Raw genomic sequence first — 16,957 nt, forward strand, 5'->3', positions numbered from 1 at the left:
AAACCCCCAAAACAAAACCAACATCAACAGCAAAAAAACCAGAACAGTAGTCCTTTTACATGATAGTATACATTAATTTATATTAATGATATAAATGTATTTCAGAGGTGGCACTATTGGTAAGCTATTTCTAAGAATGGCTGGGGCAAAAGGATCATTCTGTTTCTTCCAAGTCTAGCCCAGTGATTTTTCTCAAAGACTGTGCCCCTAGTTTTTCTGGACTACTCAGCTTGTGTTTGGCCTGAAAGAAACAGCTGCTCACAGATCTGCCACCCAGTTGGTTCCTGCCTTTCTGCTTCAGCCCCAACTTTCTGACTCTCAGATCCTAGGGGATTCTTTTACATGTGGATCTCCAGTTATATTAGAGCAATCCGTTGGAGACTATTGCCTCCCCATTGAATGGTTTTGGCATCTTGTGGAAAATCAATTGACCATAGTCCATTCCTCTTTGTTTCACACCAAGACACTTGGCCAATGACTCGTCCGTCCTTGCACTCCCTGCCAAGTGCAGCAATCCAAGCATGACTTACCAGTCTGCTGGAGCTCAATGTCCCAGTCTCCACTTCACTTCCTCAAGTTCTCCAGGGCATCCTGGAATGTGAGCAGATGTAAGAGATTGTGTGTATGAGTGTGTTTGTGGCGGAAGTGGGGCTGGAAAGACTTAGAGTTGTGAATGACTCCAGTGAAAATGTTCAGTGGTGATGTTGCTTACAGATACTTGAGAACTAACAAGGGGAAAGGAAATGCAAAAATCCAGTTTGTCTGCATAAAATGAATTTATGAGATGCACTTTCTCTTCATGGCTAATTTTACCATATGCCCAATAATAACTATGTGTGTTGTCAATATGGGTTAGATGAAATCGATTGTAATTTATATTTACTTACAATGTGACATTGTGTTCAGCTATGCTCACACTGTGTTGATTATCTACTATGGTTTCCGACTGGTGTATTCTGCTCACGTGGGGGAAAAAATTAAGGGAATGTGACTCTAGTATTTCTGAGATTAACTGCCCAGGTGCCTCCTTTTTTTTCTTTTGGCATCTGCTGGGCAGCTATATTGCTGAGGTCACTGTGGGTGCATAGTACCAGAAAAGAAAGCAAATGTAATAAAAGGTGTAAATTTTCCTAAAGCAGTATAAAACTGTTCCTCAGTACTCAGCATATATAGCTTATATTTACTGTATATGCTTTTTCTCTTTTCTATTTACCACCTTTGATTCTTGGGAGATTAAATCTCCACAAGCGTAGATACATACTAAAATGATGAATTTTAAAATGTTATTTTCCTTCCTTTATCATCAATGATTATCATTTAAAGTTGTTATGAAACCTTTGTGACAGAGGTTATACTAAAATTGAAAGTATATGAACTTACTGAAAATCATGTAAAAATTAGCTATGTTTTTAATGTGGTTTCTCAGATTGATTAATTTATGCAATTGAATTGTTCTGCTCTCTTGTAAACATATATTCACACTTTGCAAACTTGCACACCTGCAAAGTAAAATGTGGTGGTATTTGCGTATTATCATTGTTTCATCAAGAATGATAACTCAGGTTACTTTTAAAATCTCACTTTATAGGTCATTGTATATCACCTTCCTGTTTTAACAATGGAAATTGATTCCACAAAGGTCTTGAAGGTCAAAAGTACCTTAAATTTAATAATTTTAAAACATCTTGGCATTTATGAAATGTTGCATTAATTTAGGAATAGCTTGAAGTTGTTAGAAAGTTTAACATTGTATGAGAGCACTTCCCCTAAAAATAGATGCATTGGTTTGGATATGGTGATTTTTTTTTCTTTTGGGATGTGTGTGTCTCTTTAAAAAAATTACTTTTCTTTGGATTAAAAGCATGACAAGGATATTGTCTTATAGGTTTTAGTCTGAATTTTAACCAGGATTATAAGAATAATGGAATAGTTTCCATTTCTCCCCCTTTCTCTCCCTTTCCCCTATCTTTCATGATTCTGTTGTCCCCTCTCTTTGGCATTTATAAGCACTGGCATGTACCTGGAACTGTGTTAAGTGCTAGGGATCCAGAAATGGAAGTATACAGTGTTTGTTCTCAAGGGATTAAGTCTAGTTGATGAGAAAGAAGAATTAAAAAAACTAGCTATGGTATTAGTTGTGGAGTGGTCAGGAAAGTCTTCCTGGAGGAGGTGACAGCTGAGCAGCAAGGATGTGTGAGAGATGACAAGGAGATAAAATTCATCTTATTTTGAATATTGATGGCTTTTTTGGGCTATGATAACTTTCTTTATACAAAAAATGGTAAAATCAGAAACCCCAGGGCTCCATCCCTCCATCAATGATGTGGCAAAACCTGTCAGAGTCAACTTTTACAGAACTCTGGAGTCCAGTTGAAAATTTACAGCAACCAGTACAAAGCTTAATGAAAGAAGCAGGTGCTTTGCAGCAAGAGAGGTTTCTGATGTTTTAGTTAAAAAAAATTATTTTTCCTGATGTTTTCAATAATTTGCTTACCCTTGTCCACATACCAGATTGGAGGTGGCCATGAACCCAACAGCCTGTACCCCTAGAGGTTGCAAAGTACCCAAGGGAGCAATACCGACCTCATTCTCAAAGAACCATGATTGTGCATTTCCATCTGTCTGGTGGCTCTCTGAAGGACTGGTGTACAAGGGCTTGCCTTTGTTTTGCTCAGCACAGAGTGTTTCCAGGTCTGGGGCAGCTGCCCAGATGGCATTTGCCAAAAAACACTTAAAAGCAAAAGAATTGGCCATAGCAGCCTGGGGAAAGGGCTAACAGGACAAACAAGAGACGGATCAAAAAGGCTGGGAAGAGAGAGTGAGAAAGAAGGCATGTGGGGGATAGGAGGGCTTATTTTTTTTAAAGAGAAATTATGTATGCATGTATGCATTTATTTATTTATTTTTACTTGAGAGGGAGGTGGGGAGCAGAGAGAGAGGGACAAGCAGACTCCACGCTGAGTGCAGAGCCCAATGCAGAACACGATCTCGCAACCCGGAGCTCATGACCTGTGCCGAGATAGAGTCCCGTACTTAACCGACTGAGCCACCCAGATGCCCCAGAAATGAGGGCTTTTAAGAACATGTACCCAAGACTGGAGTCATGGTCAGAAAAGGCCTAATCTTCAGAGAAGATCCCAAACTTTCACCACTAGCTGACCCTCAGGCTCTGCACAAGCAGGAAGTAAAGGTGAAATCAGTGTCATAAAGGGCCTGTCTATGCATTGCAGGAGTGTCCCAACATAGAGGCAAATTTCAAAGAGTGGGGAGCTTTTAAAATTTCTGTAAAAAAATATTTGGGGGCTTCAGATGTTTATAGATACTCTGTCAATACATTAGCTGACCACTGAGCTAATGAAACAGACTTCAGTGGCCATATATGATAAAAAAAATTAGAAACTTTACAAAAATCATTTAGAGAAGTAACTAAAGCAATGACTTCAAACAAGCAGCAACAACAAGCAAAACAAACACTGTTTTTTGTATAGGGGGTGAGGTAATAGTCTACCTTCATTTTTTTTTTTTTTTACATGTGGATCTCCAGTTATATCAGAGCAATTCGTTGGAGACTATTGCCTCCTCATTGAAAGGTTTGGGCACCTTGTGGGAAATCAATTGACCATAGATGCATGGGTTTATTCATGGACTCTCAATTCTATCACATTGATCTGCTTGTCTTTATGCTAGTACCACTCTGCTTTGATCCTGTAGCCTTGTGTAGTTAGTTTTGAAATCAGAAAGTGTGAATTCTCCAACTTTATTTTTTTTTCAAAGATTATCTTGCCTATTAGGGTCCCTTGCTCATGTTATTTTGGGATCAGCTTTTACATTTCTGCAAAAGCAATAGGCTACTGGGGTTTTAATGGAGATTTCATAGACTCTGTGGATCACTTTTGGTGAGTGTTGCCATCTTAATAATATATATTCCAATTCATGAGCACAGGATGTCTATTTTTTAGATTTCCTTTAACTACTTTCAACAGTGTTTTGTAGTTTTCAGTGTGTAAGTCTACTACCTCTTTGGTTAAGTGTATTCCTGAATATTTTAGTCTTTTGATTTTTGAAAATGGACTTATTTTCTTAATTTTTCTGGAGATGGAATTGCTAGTATAATTTTGACATGTTGGTCCTGTATGTCACTACTTTGCTGGATTTATTAGTTTTAGTAACTTTCTTGTGGATTCCTGGCAAAATTTTATATATAGGATCATGTCCTCTCATGTATCTCTATACAGAGATAGAGAGTTTTACTTACTCCTTTCCAATATGGATGTCTTTTATTCCTTTTCTTGACTAACTGCTCTGGCCAGAAGTTCCAGGACACTGTTGAACAGCAATGGTGAAACTGGCATTCTTGTCTGCACCTGTTTAGTGGGGAAAACTTTGAGTCTTTTACCCTTGATCATAATGTTAGCTGTTGGATTTTCATAAATGCTTGTTTCCAGGTTGAGGAAGTTCCTTTCTATTTTAGTTTTTGAGATATTTTTCTCATGAACATGTGTTGCATTTTTTTGGATGCTTTTTTTCTTTTTTGGTATCTACTAGATGACCACATGGGTTTTTTCCTTCATTCTAGTAATGTGGTATATTATATTAATTGATTTTCATTTATTGAGCCACTTTTGTTTTCCTAAGATAAATTCCATCTGGGGAATCGACCTTTTTTAAACATTGTATGATCTATCCCTTTTTATATTTTATTTTTAAAAAAATTGAAAGCAAGATCTTTTTTTAAAAAAGACAGAGAGAGAGGCAGAGACACAGGCAGAGGGAGAAGCAGGGTCCACGCAGGGAATTGGACGCAGGACTCGATCCCAGGACTCCAGGATCACGCCCTGGGCTGAAGACAGGCCCCAAACTGCTGAGCCACCCAGGGATTCCCCTCCTTTTTACATTTTAAATCTTTCTCTGATATTTGAAGAAAGAGCCACTCTAGCTCTCAGTTGGCTACTGTTTGCATCAAATAATAGTCTTTTCCATCTTTTTACTTTCAACCAGTGCAACATATATTTGGATTACGTTTTTAAAAAATTATCTTTTCTATTCATCTCTGCCTATAAATTGTAATCTATTTGCATTTAATATAAGTAGTGGTAGCAAAGGACTTCTGGCATTTTACCATTTGTTTTCTAAAAAAATGTCTTATATCAGGGGGGCCTGGATGGCTCACTCCATTAAGTGTCTGATTCTTGATTTCTGCTGAGGTCATGATGTCATGTTCATGAGATCAAACCCCAAGGCTGACCCTGCTCAGCAGGAAGTGGGCTTGAGATTCTCTCTCTCCCTCTCCTTCTGCCCCTCCCCCCTCAATCTCTCTCTCAAATAAATAAATAAATATTTCAAAAAATAAAATAAATTATATCTCCCTCTACCCCAATTCCTCCACTACTGCCTTCTTTTATGTTTCATTGATTCCTTTTTTTTTGGTAACAATTTTTATTTCCTTCTCCTTTCCTTTTCTGCATATTTTTTAGTTATTTTCTTAGTGTTTGTTCTAGGGACTACAATTAACATGTTATTTCATACAGCAAATTTTAGATTAATACAAACTTAATTTCAATTAGTATACAAAATCTTTCATCCTATACAGTTTACATTGTTATTGCCACAAAATACATCTTTATACATTGTGTACCCATGAAGACAGATTTGTATTGTTTTATGTAGTCATCCTTTAAATCATATATTACAAAAAGAGGAGTTATAAAATGCACGAGTACTATTTTTTGTATTCATCTATGTAGTTAGCTTTAGTATGTAGCTTTATTCCTTCATGTAGATACCAATTATTATTTAGTGCAGGTTAAAGCACTTTTCTAGCATTTCTTACAGGGAAAACCCAGATTACGAGGGGAACATCTACTCTAAAAGAAGAAAAGAAACACCTTCTGAGAATAATTGATCAAGTAAACATCAGAGTGAATTTATAAGGAGAGTTCAGGGCATTCATGGCTCAATCACTGGATTTCTTTTCTTTTTTTTAAAATATTTTATTTATTTATTCATAAGAGACACAGAGAGAGGCAGGGACATAGGCAGAGGGAGAAGCAGGCTCCATGTAGGGAGCCCGATGTGGGACTTGCTCTCCGGACCCCGGGGATCACGACCTGAGCCAAAGGTAGACCCTTGACCATTGAGCCACCCAGGTCCCCCTGGATTTTCTTAATGAAAAGGACTCCAAGATCATCTGTACAGGATGACAAGGTAAGTGTATAGACAGTGTGACTGAGTGTATTGAAGGTTTGAAGTTGTACCTAAGAGTTATGGGAGAGGGAATTGGGATAAGAATAGAACGGTACCCATGTATGCAACTCTACCACCCAACTAGGAATTCATTTCACGATGCTGGGTATTGTCCTTCTGAAGTTCTTAGAAACAAATTCTTCTGTAAGCTCACGGCAGTGCCCACAGTGCAGCCATCCAGCCTATTCGCTCTGTAGGGGGCACTCTGCAGAAGGAAGTAAATCCCAGCAGGCCTTGCGTGGTGACTCAGAGGTTGTCTCTGTGACGACTAACACCGTTGCCTGGTAGGGGTTGGTGTGGTGAGGGCGTGTGCTTTACTCTTTGTGATGAAAGCAAGGTGGTCAGAGGAAAGAGGCTCAAAGGGAGGCCAGGACTGGAAAAGGACTTTAGTATGACTGAGTGTGGAGGTGAAGGGTGGACCTTTACTGGCGGCGGCAGAGGTGGCATTTCCTGTGAAACAGTTGGTTAACTAGCCGCAGCAGCCATGGCAGTTGACTTTGGGGACCAAGCCAGTGGGTTCCGTCACGCTGAGGTGATCAGGTTCATCAACAACGAAGTCCTCATGAACGGCGGTGGCCCAGATTTCTACATGGCCTTCCGCTCGCGGCCCTGGAATGAGGTGGAAGACCAGCTTCGAAGTGTCCTGGCCGACCCGCAGGCGCCGCGCACCTACCAGAGAGCCTGTGCCTGGAGCGCGCTGGCCTTGAGCGTGCGCGTGGGCGCAAGGCAACGGGAGCAGCAGGGGCGCCGGATCCGGAGGTTGCAGGAACAGATAGAAGAGAGAGAGACCGCCGCCTGGGCCTTGGCCTCCGAGCTACAGCGGATGCAAGGGGAGCGCAAGGAGGTGGCAGCACAGTTGCGCTTCACACGCATCACCCTGCAACAGGCACTCATGGACTGTGATGTGCTTCGCGGGCGGCTGCTCCAGGTGGAGAGGTCAGCCCAGTTCATCCCATTGGCCCATGAAATAGTAACTGGACCTCAAGCCGAGCAGCTTGGTGCTATGGCATGGCCCCTGAATGCAGAGCCACAGAGAGATATGGTTGCCATGGGATTGCCTGGTAGACGATATTTTGAGGCCCAGGTACCAGCCCCAGCTGTTCTTTACATGCCAGGACCCCCAAGTCCCTGGGCTCAGACCATACAACCCCCTCTGCCAATGCCGGTGCCATACCCAATCCCATTCCATGCACCACACCCAGTGGGGGTCCCTTTCTTGCCACCTCTGCCATCAACAGTAGCCATGGATGCAGAAGCTACAGTAGTCCCACTTCAGATGCCTCCTCTGGGGATCTACCCACCTGTTCCGTGTGCTACAGTGGGTTTCCAGGAGGAAGTGGCCCCGCTGTGGAACCAAAGAAGTTACAGCCAGGAGGGAGGTCCTCCGATCCTCCAGAGTACAGTCCCCCTGGGGGACATCGGAAACCTTAGCCAGGAAGGTCTAGAGAGGCCTCAGGGGACGGTTCCCCTTGGGGATAGCTGGACCCACAGCCATGAAGGAGATCCACAGAGGCACCAGAGGGAGGTACCACTCAGAGATAGCTGGACCCAGAGTCAGGAAGAAGGTCAAGAGAATCCCCAGTGGGTCATCCGCCTTGAAAATAGCTGGAACCTCGACCAAAAAGAAGGTTCAGAGAGATCCCAGGAGGTGGTTACCCTTGGTCCCACCCTGGAAGAAGATCAGGAGAGTCCCCAGGAGATGGTACACCTAGGGGCCAGTGGGAGCCACAGGCAGGAAGAAAGTCCAAAAAGACCCCAAGGTATGGCCCCCTTTGATGCCAGCAGGAGCAGCAGCCAGGAAAAAGATCCAGAGAGGGCCCAGGAAATGGTACTCCTGGGGGCCAGTGGGGGCCCCAGGCAGAAAGAAAGTCGAAAAAGATCCCAAAGGATGGCCCCCCTCGATGCCAGCAGGAGAAACAGCCAGGGAGAAGATCTAGAGGGGCCCAAGGAAATGGTACCCCTGGCAGCCAGTGGGAGCCCCAGCAAAGGAGGTCCAGAAACACCCCAAGGCATGGCCCCTTTAGGGGACAACAGTAGCCAAAGCCAGGAGGAAGATCTAGAGAGGCCCCAGGGGACAGGTCCCCTGGGGGACAGCAGAAGTGAGAGCCAAGTAAAAGGTCAAAAGAGGCCCCAGGTGATGCCCTTCCTGGAGTTTGGCAGGAGCCACAGCCAGGAAGGTCTACAGAAGCCCCAGAGGATGCTCTACCTGGCATTTGGCAGGAGCCACAGCCAAGGTCCAAAGAGGTCCCAGGTGACCCCCATGTGGGACAGCAGGAGCCAAAGTATGAGGGAAAATCAAAAGAAAAAGCAGCCTCAGGGGCAGAAGGCCAAGCAACCAAAAGGGAAAAAAACATGGGATTCCCAGCACCAGAAGCCTGCCTCAGGATGCAGTCCAGTGAATTGGGACTGCCCATGGTGTAAAGCCATGAATTTTCCATGGCGTAAGGCCTGCTATAAATGTAAGAAAGTCTGTGAGGCAGGTGGGAGTAGAGGCCCGGACCCAGGACAGACTCACTGATTTCAAGCAGGTAAGAAGGAAAACGCTCCAAGGAAAAATCAATTTCCCAAGACCCTTTTCTGATCAAAAAGTAACTTACTTTACAGAAAATTTGAAAACCAAAATTATTGTAGATAAAATTAACTAAAACAATCTATTATTCCATTACTGAAACTAACAACTTTTTATCATACGTAAATATACTCTTTTCTGTTCCTTTATTAACCTCCTTTTCCTGAAAATGCCATGTCTTTGGCTGGGAATAGCCATATGTTTTTCATGTTATAACTATATTGAATTTTAGGAGCACTACTCTTCCTTCAAAATGCTATTGTTTCTTTAGTAAACTACAATGTTCATGTTTGCTTCTTGTTTTTGTTTCAAGTTTATAGGTGAGGGCCGGTTTTTGTATCTCTGAGCCCCACAGAACTTGCTGTTTGTTTGTTGCTGCAGAAGCTGAACTCCTTCCATTAGAAGATCTCCCAAGAGTCCAAAGAAATCACACCTTGATTCCAGCTGACCCACACCTCATGGAGACTCCCCCCCCCCCCACTGGCTGGAGCTGAGAAGAGTGAGAGGAAGTCGGGGAAGAGGAGATGGTATTCATCAGTGGGGAAAGGAGAGCAAAAACAATTTTGTTAAATAAAAAATAAATAAAAAAATCAAAAAACAAAAAACAAAAAACAATTTTGTTAGGATATAGTTTCTCCATTGGGACAAGGGATTAATTTGGGAGAGCTGGAGAGGCGTTACAGTATTAAATTCTATAGATGATAACAAATTTGATGGGTTACATTTAATTCACTAAACAAATAGTTATTGCCTAGTATGTGTTAGGAGCTAGCCTTATATGTTAATATTTGCTGCAGACATTATAACTTGATTTGGTGAGTTTGGTTAGATAACAGGGGAAAGCTTATTTTGGGATACATATTATATTAGGAGGACATTTTTGCCTGGCATATAGCATGATTTTCTGGTAAGCCCAATTGAAATAACATCTAGGTATTTTTGCAATTCCAAGAGTAACAACAGGGACTTTCATTAAGGGACTTGTGTCACTGAATTGCTCATCTCACTGTTCCCAAGTGGGACAAATGAGCAGTGGCAGAGATCAGGAAAGTGCGGGCAGGACTTTTTCTGATACTCTAAGGATTTCCTCCTTTGAGAGGGACAGCCACCTTCCTGGTTGCCTAAAATACCGCTGGGTGACTTTAAGAAAGATCATGCTTGAGGGAGTGTTGGCTATATACTTGAACCCTTAGCTTCGGGCCACTACCATCCCAAGCTACTTTCCAGGCAAGAGTGGATGAAGAACAAAATGCAGTCCAAGAGCAGACATGCTATGCGTAGTGCTTCCCTTGGGAAGACTAATAAGATAAAGAAAAAAGAACCAGACTTCTCTTCCACTTGGTGTGTTCTCTGCAGGCTCTCCACTCCCCCCAAGGCAGGAGGAGTCCAGGGGGTGGAAAGTTAGATGGTCTCCAGCCTGAGCGAAAGTTGTTCGTGAGTTCCCCCGTGAAATCCCAGCTCACCAAGCTCAGCATCTGTCACAGGTTCCTGATTCTAATAATAAAGGGTGTGCACTTGCCTGCTGTGTCTTCTGTGTGGTGTGCATCTCGGGGCAGGTTTGCTCCGAGGCATTGGTTTAAACCCACACCTTCCCACCATCTCTCTCTCTCTCTCTTTTTAAAAGATTTTTTATTTATTTAAATACACAGAAAGGAGAAAGAGAGAGAGAGAGGCAGAGACACAGGCAGAGGGAGAAGCAGGCTCCATGCAGGAAGCTCCACTCGGGACTCGATCCCGGGTCCCCCCCCCCCCCCCCCGGGCCGAAGGCGGCCCTAAACCGCTCAGCCCCCCTGGGCTGCCCATCCTTCCCAGCATCCCACCGAAGTGAAGGAAAGTTCTCTCATTCACTATTCGAGGGCCTCTCCTCTTCCAGCGAGCTCCCCAAGAAGGGCAGGGGGAGGAGCTTCTGTGGAATCTTCGGCCCATTGTGATTGTCCCTGCGCCCCTCAATGTCCATGCGGTCCCTGCTGCTCCTGGGCCCATGGGGCTCGAGAGGTGGGGGGGAGGGGGCTTCTGTCTAGGCTGGGAGCCTGACCGCCCTGTCCAGCCCCCCTCTGTGCACCAAGAAGCCATTTCCCAGAGGCCCTGTCTCCCAGAGGTCCAGTGAGCAGGAATGTCCCTCCGGCATTTCTGCCCCACAATGCACACTCCCCTCCTTCCTATGCAGAACCCCATCACGGGGCTCAGGATTCTGGAAAACAGCCAGGTTTATTATTTATTTATTTTTTTTAAAATAGCAACTGTTTTTCCTTCCTGTGGGCAGTTGCTATGTATTTTTTTAAAATATTTTATTTATTTATTCATGAGAGAGAGAGAGAGGCAGAGACATAGGCAGGGGGAGAAGCAGGCTCCCTGTGGGAAGCAGGATGCGGGACTCGATCCTGGACCCCAGGATCACGCCCTGGGCCGAAGGGAGGCACTCAACCGCTGAGCCACCCAGGCGTCCCACAACAACCAGATTTTTAAAAATATTTTATTTATTTATTAATGACAGACACAGAGAAAGAGGCAGAGACATAAGCAGGAGGAGAGGCAAAGGGCAGCCCGGGGGGCTCAGCGGTTTAGCGCCGCCTTCAGTCCAGGGCGTGATCCATGGCCTGGGATCGAGTCCCACATCGGGGTCCCTGCATGGAGCCTGCTTCTCCCTCTGCTTGTGTCTCTGCCTCTCTCTCGCTCTCTGTCTCTAATAAAAAAAAAAAAAAACTTTAAAACCCTAAAAAAAAAAAAAGAAAAGAAAAAGAGGGAGAGGCAGAGTGGGACTCGATCTTGGGACCCCAGGATCATGCTCTGGACCGAAGGGAGGTACTCAACCCTGAGCCACCCAGGCAACAGCCAGGTTTAGATGGCCTGCTAATAAAACAAATGTTCCCCTAGGCAACGAGGGGTGGAGCCTGGCTGCCTGCTGTACGGGACAACGGATGGAGCAGACAACTGACCCTGCCTCGCTGGCTTTCTCCCTCAGGCCTGGTAACCCGGAGGCCTTGGTTACCAGAGAGGAGCTCTGGGGGGGAAGAGGACCATCCGGGACATCAACCTAAAGCTAGGTTTTCTGGGCTAGGGGCTGGTTTTGTGATACTCTCATGTGTGCCAATAGCTCCCTGGAATTTTGGGAAGATGATGTAAAGATGGGACTCAGGAATTTTCCAGCATAATCCACTTTGATGTACTAGTGGGTCACTCTAGATCTCACTATGGTTGCTTTATTTATGGTTTCGAATGAACTCTGCTGTTTGTTGGCATGCCTTTAGGTCTGCATGAAAGCAGACTCACTCTGTGCATAGCTTTTTATATAGTTTAATATTATTACAGTCTTTCTGGGTTGACTTTTTCTAAAACAACCTGGATCATTAAGGTGGTCAAATCACTACTTTTTTTTCTGGGCTGGGTACACACAAAAAATGGTAGCGGTTTTTGAGGCAAGAACTTGGGCTTTGGGGTTAGAAAGAGACCTGAGTTAAGATACTTGCTGTGCTAGTCACTAGCTGTGTGGGCTTCAACAAGCAACTGAACTTCCCTGAGCCCCCAGCAAGTGGTAGTTCCTTTCCCTACCCTCAGGGTTCTGCTCTAGCTGCTGTGGTAATGAGACTAAGGGATTATTAATGATGGCAAGAGCTACCACTGAATGTTTACTATGTGCCAGGCACTCTAAGCACATTGCCCCTTTTGGTGACTGTAAGGTATGAATATAGGTATATTAATATACATTAATATATATTAATAGTTTTTTTTAAAGATTCTATTCATTTATTCATGAGAGACACACACAGAGAGAAGCAGGGACACAGACAGAGGTAGAAGCAGGCTCCTAAGCGGGGAGCTGAATGTGGGACTGGATCCTGGATCCTGGATCCCAGGATCACAACCTGAGCTGAAGGCAGAGGCTCAACTGCTGAGCCACCCAGGTGCCCCCATATTAATAGTTATTCAAAGTGAGTATTATTACCCCCATTTTGGTAATGCAATACCCAAATTTGGGAATTGGTGAAGACTGACTTCAAAATGAAATTGTAGGGATGCCTGGGTGGCTCAGTGGTTTGAGCGTCTGGCTTTGGCCCAGGGCATGATCCTGGAGTCCCAGGATCGAGTCCCACATCGGGCTACCTGCATGGAGCCTGCTTCTCCCTCTGCCTATGTCTCTACCTCTCTCTGTGTCTCTCATGAATAAATAAATAAAATCTTAAAAAAAAACCAAAATGAAATTGTACAGGTTCTAATGTCTGTTCTCTTTCTGTTATATTACTGCACCTTAACCTTTAACCCATACTGAGTGATACATTTGCATGTTAGCATAGATCATCAATGCCTAGAACCCAGTGACATGATTGTAATGGAGAGACTTGGAAGCGCAGTGACAGCCCGGTGTGGTCATGGTGATGCTGCTCTTTTAGAATTTCTCAAGCTTTGTGACATATGACCACCTTGGCTGCCAGTGAGTAGGACCACTTATTATCTCCAGACTGCAAAACAAAGAGGGGTGCTGGCAGTAATTTAGGCAGTGGAAGCGATTTGTATTTGATTCAGCAGACTGGCCTTATGAAAAGTTTATATATAGCTGAGTTCAATACTGTTAAGATAGAGCCCATCTTGACTGCTTATCTGAAGTCTGTCTGAATTACTCAGTTTTTGTTTTAAGTGCATAAGGTGCCAGCTGTAACAGCCTAATATATATGCATGCGTACTTTTCAGCAAGGAAGTAGGGCGAAAGGAGACTTCAAAAGCTTCAGATTTTGTTGCAAAATGGGGAATAGAATTGATGTTTTCTAAATCATGGTACTACATCTATGACAGAGTGGCAAAGAAATACATAATTTCCTTATCGTATGCTTTGTAAAGTCTCAACACCAAATAGTAGCAGATCCTTATTATGTGGTGCAAGCACTGTGCATAGTACCTGTGAGTGTTCTTCTTACTTCTAGCACATGATAGAGTGAGTGCATACACTGGAACTAAGCCTCACATAAACTTAAGGATCCTGGCCTATGACCTTATGAGGTTGCTGTTGAACAGATTTTTCTCATTGACAGCGTTTGTTTTTTTGGCACTTAAGACAAGTGTTCAAGACCACAATGAAATAGGTATAGGAAGTGCTGCCACACGGGGTATCTGTACCCCCCTACAACTTCCTATTTGGCTCACGCTGAAAGCACTCTATTCAGTGAGCCCAAGAATCCCTGCAGTAGGTCAGATCCTGGCCTATCTAGCTCAGCTTCTCTGGGGCATAAAACAGTTGTAAAAAGGATCATATTCTCCCTGGTGTTAATTTTATGAGGGAAGAAATGCCAGTAGGAATCCTTAGCTTCTCTTTGTTACTTTATAGATCAGGCAAAGAGCACACATCTAGAGAAGGTTCAGATGTGCCAGGCACTGTGTTTGACAACCTGGAAGTCATTAGCATTGCCCTCCATAATTTCCTGTTCTGTTGGAAAAAATAAGACAAATATACACCAAGCAACAGTTATTACCTTTTCATCAATTATTCGACCATATTTTCTGGCCTGCAGATGTCAGTTTTCAAAAGATTCTGTGTATCAAACAGCATTATTTAATATATGACTATTTTCTCATTTAAAATTACAAAAGCATCTCTAAGGTTCCCTCACAAAAACTTGATATAATTCCAACTGAAAGCAGTCATTTGTCATTTCAGTTTAGGATTTTTGTGGGGATTCAGTGAATAGTATTACCACTATTATTATTATTACATGCAGCCTAATTACAGGCGAATGAACCATTCTACTAGGCTCTTTGTAATACGGACAACACCTCAGAATCCATCATTACTGTCTTCTCAAACTTCAATGAACTTTGGGAGCGCAAATTAGGAACAATTTTTGTAGAAAGTTGGTAGTTTTAATGCATGTTAAATACCAGTAAGTGTTAAAGGATTAAAAAAATACAAGTTCAGTATGTACCATTTGGGGTTGCAAAACTTCCATGGTAGCCAAATGGTTTCAAATTGTGCCCCCAAGTCAACGGAAAAAGTTACTGAGAAAGTTAACTTTGTTTTATTTTGAAATAATATGCAATATTACAGCTTCACTTGTGACATTCTCCAACTCTTTTCTTTTTATATTTATATCTACTATTTTATGTTTGATTCTTCATTCTACACTACCTTACAAAAATAATTGTGCACAAGGCAGAAACCTGTGATTACTTTTGCGGTAGGCAGCATTTAACCTTACCTCAGTGTTTATAAAATGATGACAAAGAGCTCTCTGCGGGTTTCATCTGTAAGTAAAAGTTTTAGGATATTTAACCTCATTTATTTTTTGCTTGATATATTTTTACTTTGATAATTTTGTGACCATATTGGTTTCAGGCAAGAAAAGGATTGAGCAAGTATTGAAAATTTCATACCTTTATCTCTACAATTCCTGATATTGTCTAGACAGTGTTTGAAACTTCAGAACTTATATGACCTGCCTTGTAAAAGACTCATACTACTGAACTCCCCACTGATCCATGTTTCTAGCATTTTTTCATGAAATATTTATTACTGAGAAGGAAAAGAAAAACGATGCCAATGCCACATCTGTAACTACAAAATGCATTCAGAAATCCACCATTAGCTGTTTTGTTTCCTGGGTTATAATATTTCCTATGTATCTACAAAACTGCTCAGGGAAACATTTATATAGTCCATTTCATGCTGTTGCTTTGCCAAATTTTGGTGTTCTTGGTGTATAGATCAAAGTGGCCATCCATGTTTCAAAACATCAGAGGTTTCTTAAAACAATGTTCAGGCAAAAACAAAAAAACAAAACAAAACAAAACAAAACAAAACACCCTGTAGACAAAATAACTGACTCTTGGACTTTAATCTTTTAGTTTAAGCTCTTTATTTTTGAACTTCCAAGAAAGAGAACAGGTTTTAGAAAGAAAGATGGAGCCTCTTTTACAATGAATTGGTATTTTCTTGCATGGCTATCATACCCTGAGTGCTCCTACCCAGGATGATGGAGGCAGAAAGAAGGTTCAGTCATGATTTCTGAGTTGATGAAATCAGAAGGGTGACGTGTTGTCAGGTGCCAAGGTGTGGGATGTGAAGAGTTGTTTCTATAAACCAAAATGAGGCAGACCACAGGATAGACGTTGATAAACAATGAATATGAAAGAAGGCAGTGTCAGAAATTATATACTCCTTGAAGTAAATAAGAAGCCACATTCTCTGCAGAGGGTTCCTTGATGAAGGGAAAGAGGACAGGGGGAACAATGACTCTAACTAGGTCAGGTACTGTGTTAAGATCTGGATGTGTCAAGAGGATTACATCGTAGGTTCCAGTCACATGACATATGTTAATCCATTTTATCTTCATGGAGAAAGATAAGTAAAAACTGGCCAAGAGTGGCCTTCATTTGGTTGAGTAAAAGGAGAAAGAGAAAAATTGGGCAGTAAGACCTCATATGTGCATCCAGGCCTGCCCAGCACAGAAGATGCCCAGGCCACTCGATGTCCTATTACTTTTGTCTTTTTTAAAGTTTTAATTTTCATTCTAGTATAGTTAACATACAGTGCTATGTTAGTTTCAGGTGTACAATATTGTGATTCAGTGTTGTATTACTTTAGATGGATAAGCTGATGATCCAGATTCCGGACCTGTGAGCCTGAGTGAATAGACCTTGACTCTGTAGGAGCTTCTAAGAAGTACTAATCAATGAGGCCCAGGCTAAAATGGTAAATCTGATCTCACAAGGCATATAAATAGAGACATGCTATACGGGTATGAGAACAGCTGACACTTGAGAACTGTAAGAATATTCTAGAAGTCAAAATTACAGTTGCTAGACAGGAGACTGAAGCCCAGCCAATTCAGTGCAGTGAACTCAGAATTAAGGATGGAAGTCAGAAGAGGCTATTGGTGAAACGCACAGGCTCAGAAGTCAGCAGCCTGTATTCAACTCCTGGGCGGCACACTGACCAGTTGTGCCACATTGAGCAGGCTACCTAGACTCTCTGGGTTTTGGCTTCCGCATTGGCAAAATGGAGGCAATAATTAATAATAATAATAATGATGAAAATAACAAATTTGCTTCATAGAAGGACTGTTGATACAAATCAACGAGATAATACATGCATAATGCTTAGCAGGAATGCCTGGAATGAAATATGTGGTTAGCAAATCTTAGCTATTATTCCAGAAC

General features: G+C 42.6%; 1 protein-coding gene across 1 annotated transcript; it reads left to right on the forward strand.

The window, feature by feature from the left end:
• Positions 1–6,727: 6,727 nt before the first annotated feature.
• Positions 6,728–8,761, forward strand: TEX13D (TEX13 family member D). The gene has a single exon (XM_055338106.1). It carries the CDS (start codon positions 6,728–6,730, stop codon positions 8,759–8,761), a length of 2,034 nt encoding a protein of 677 aa, XP_055194081.1.
• Positions 8,762–16,957: the final 8,196 nt, after the last annotated feature.

This window comes from Nyctereutes procyonoides, unplaced genomic scaffold, assembly GCF_905146905.1.
Source record: "Nyctereutes procyonoides isolate TBG_1078 unplaced genomic scaffold, NYPRO_anot_genome, whole genome shotgun sequence".
In the NCBI taxonomy this organism is placed as follows: domain Eukaryota; kingdom Metazoa; phylum Chordata; class Mammalia; order Carnivora; family Canidae; genus Nyctereutes; species Nyctereutes procyonoides.

Excerpts from the sequence above, each read along its gene's own strand:
- TEX13D (XM_055338106.1), top strand. The coding sequence starts at position 6,728 with ATGGCAGTTGACTTTGGGGACCAAGCCAGTGGGTTCCGTCACGCTGAG.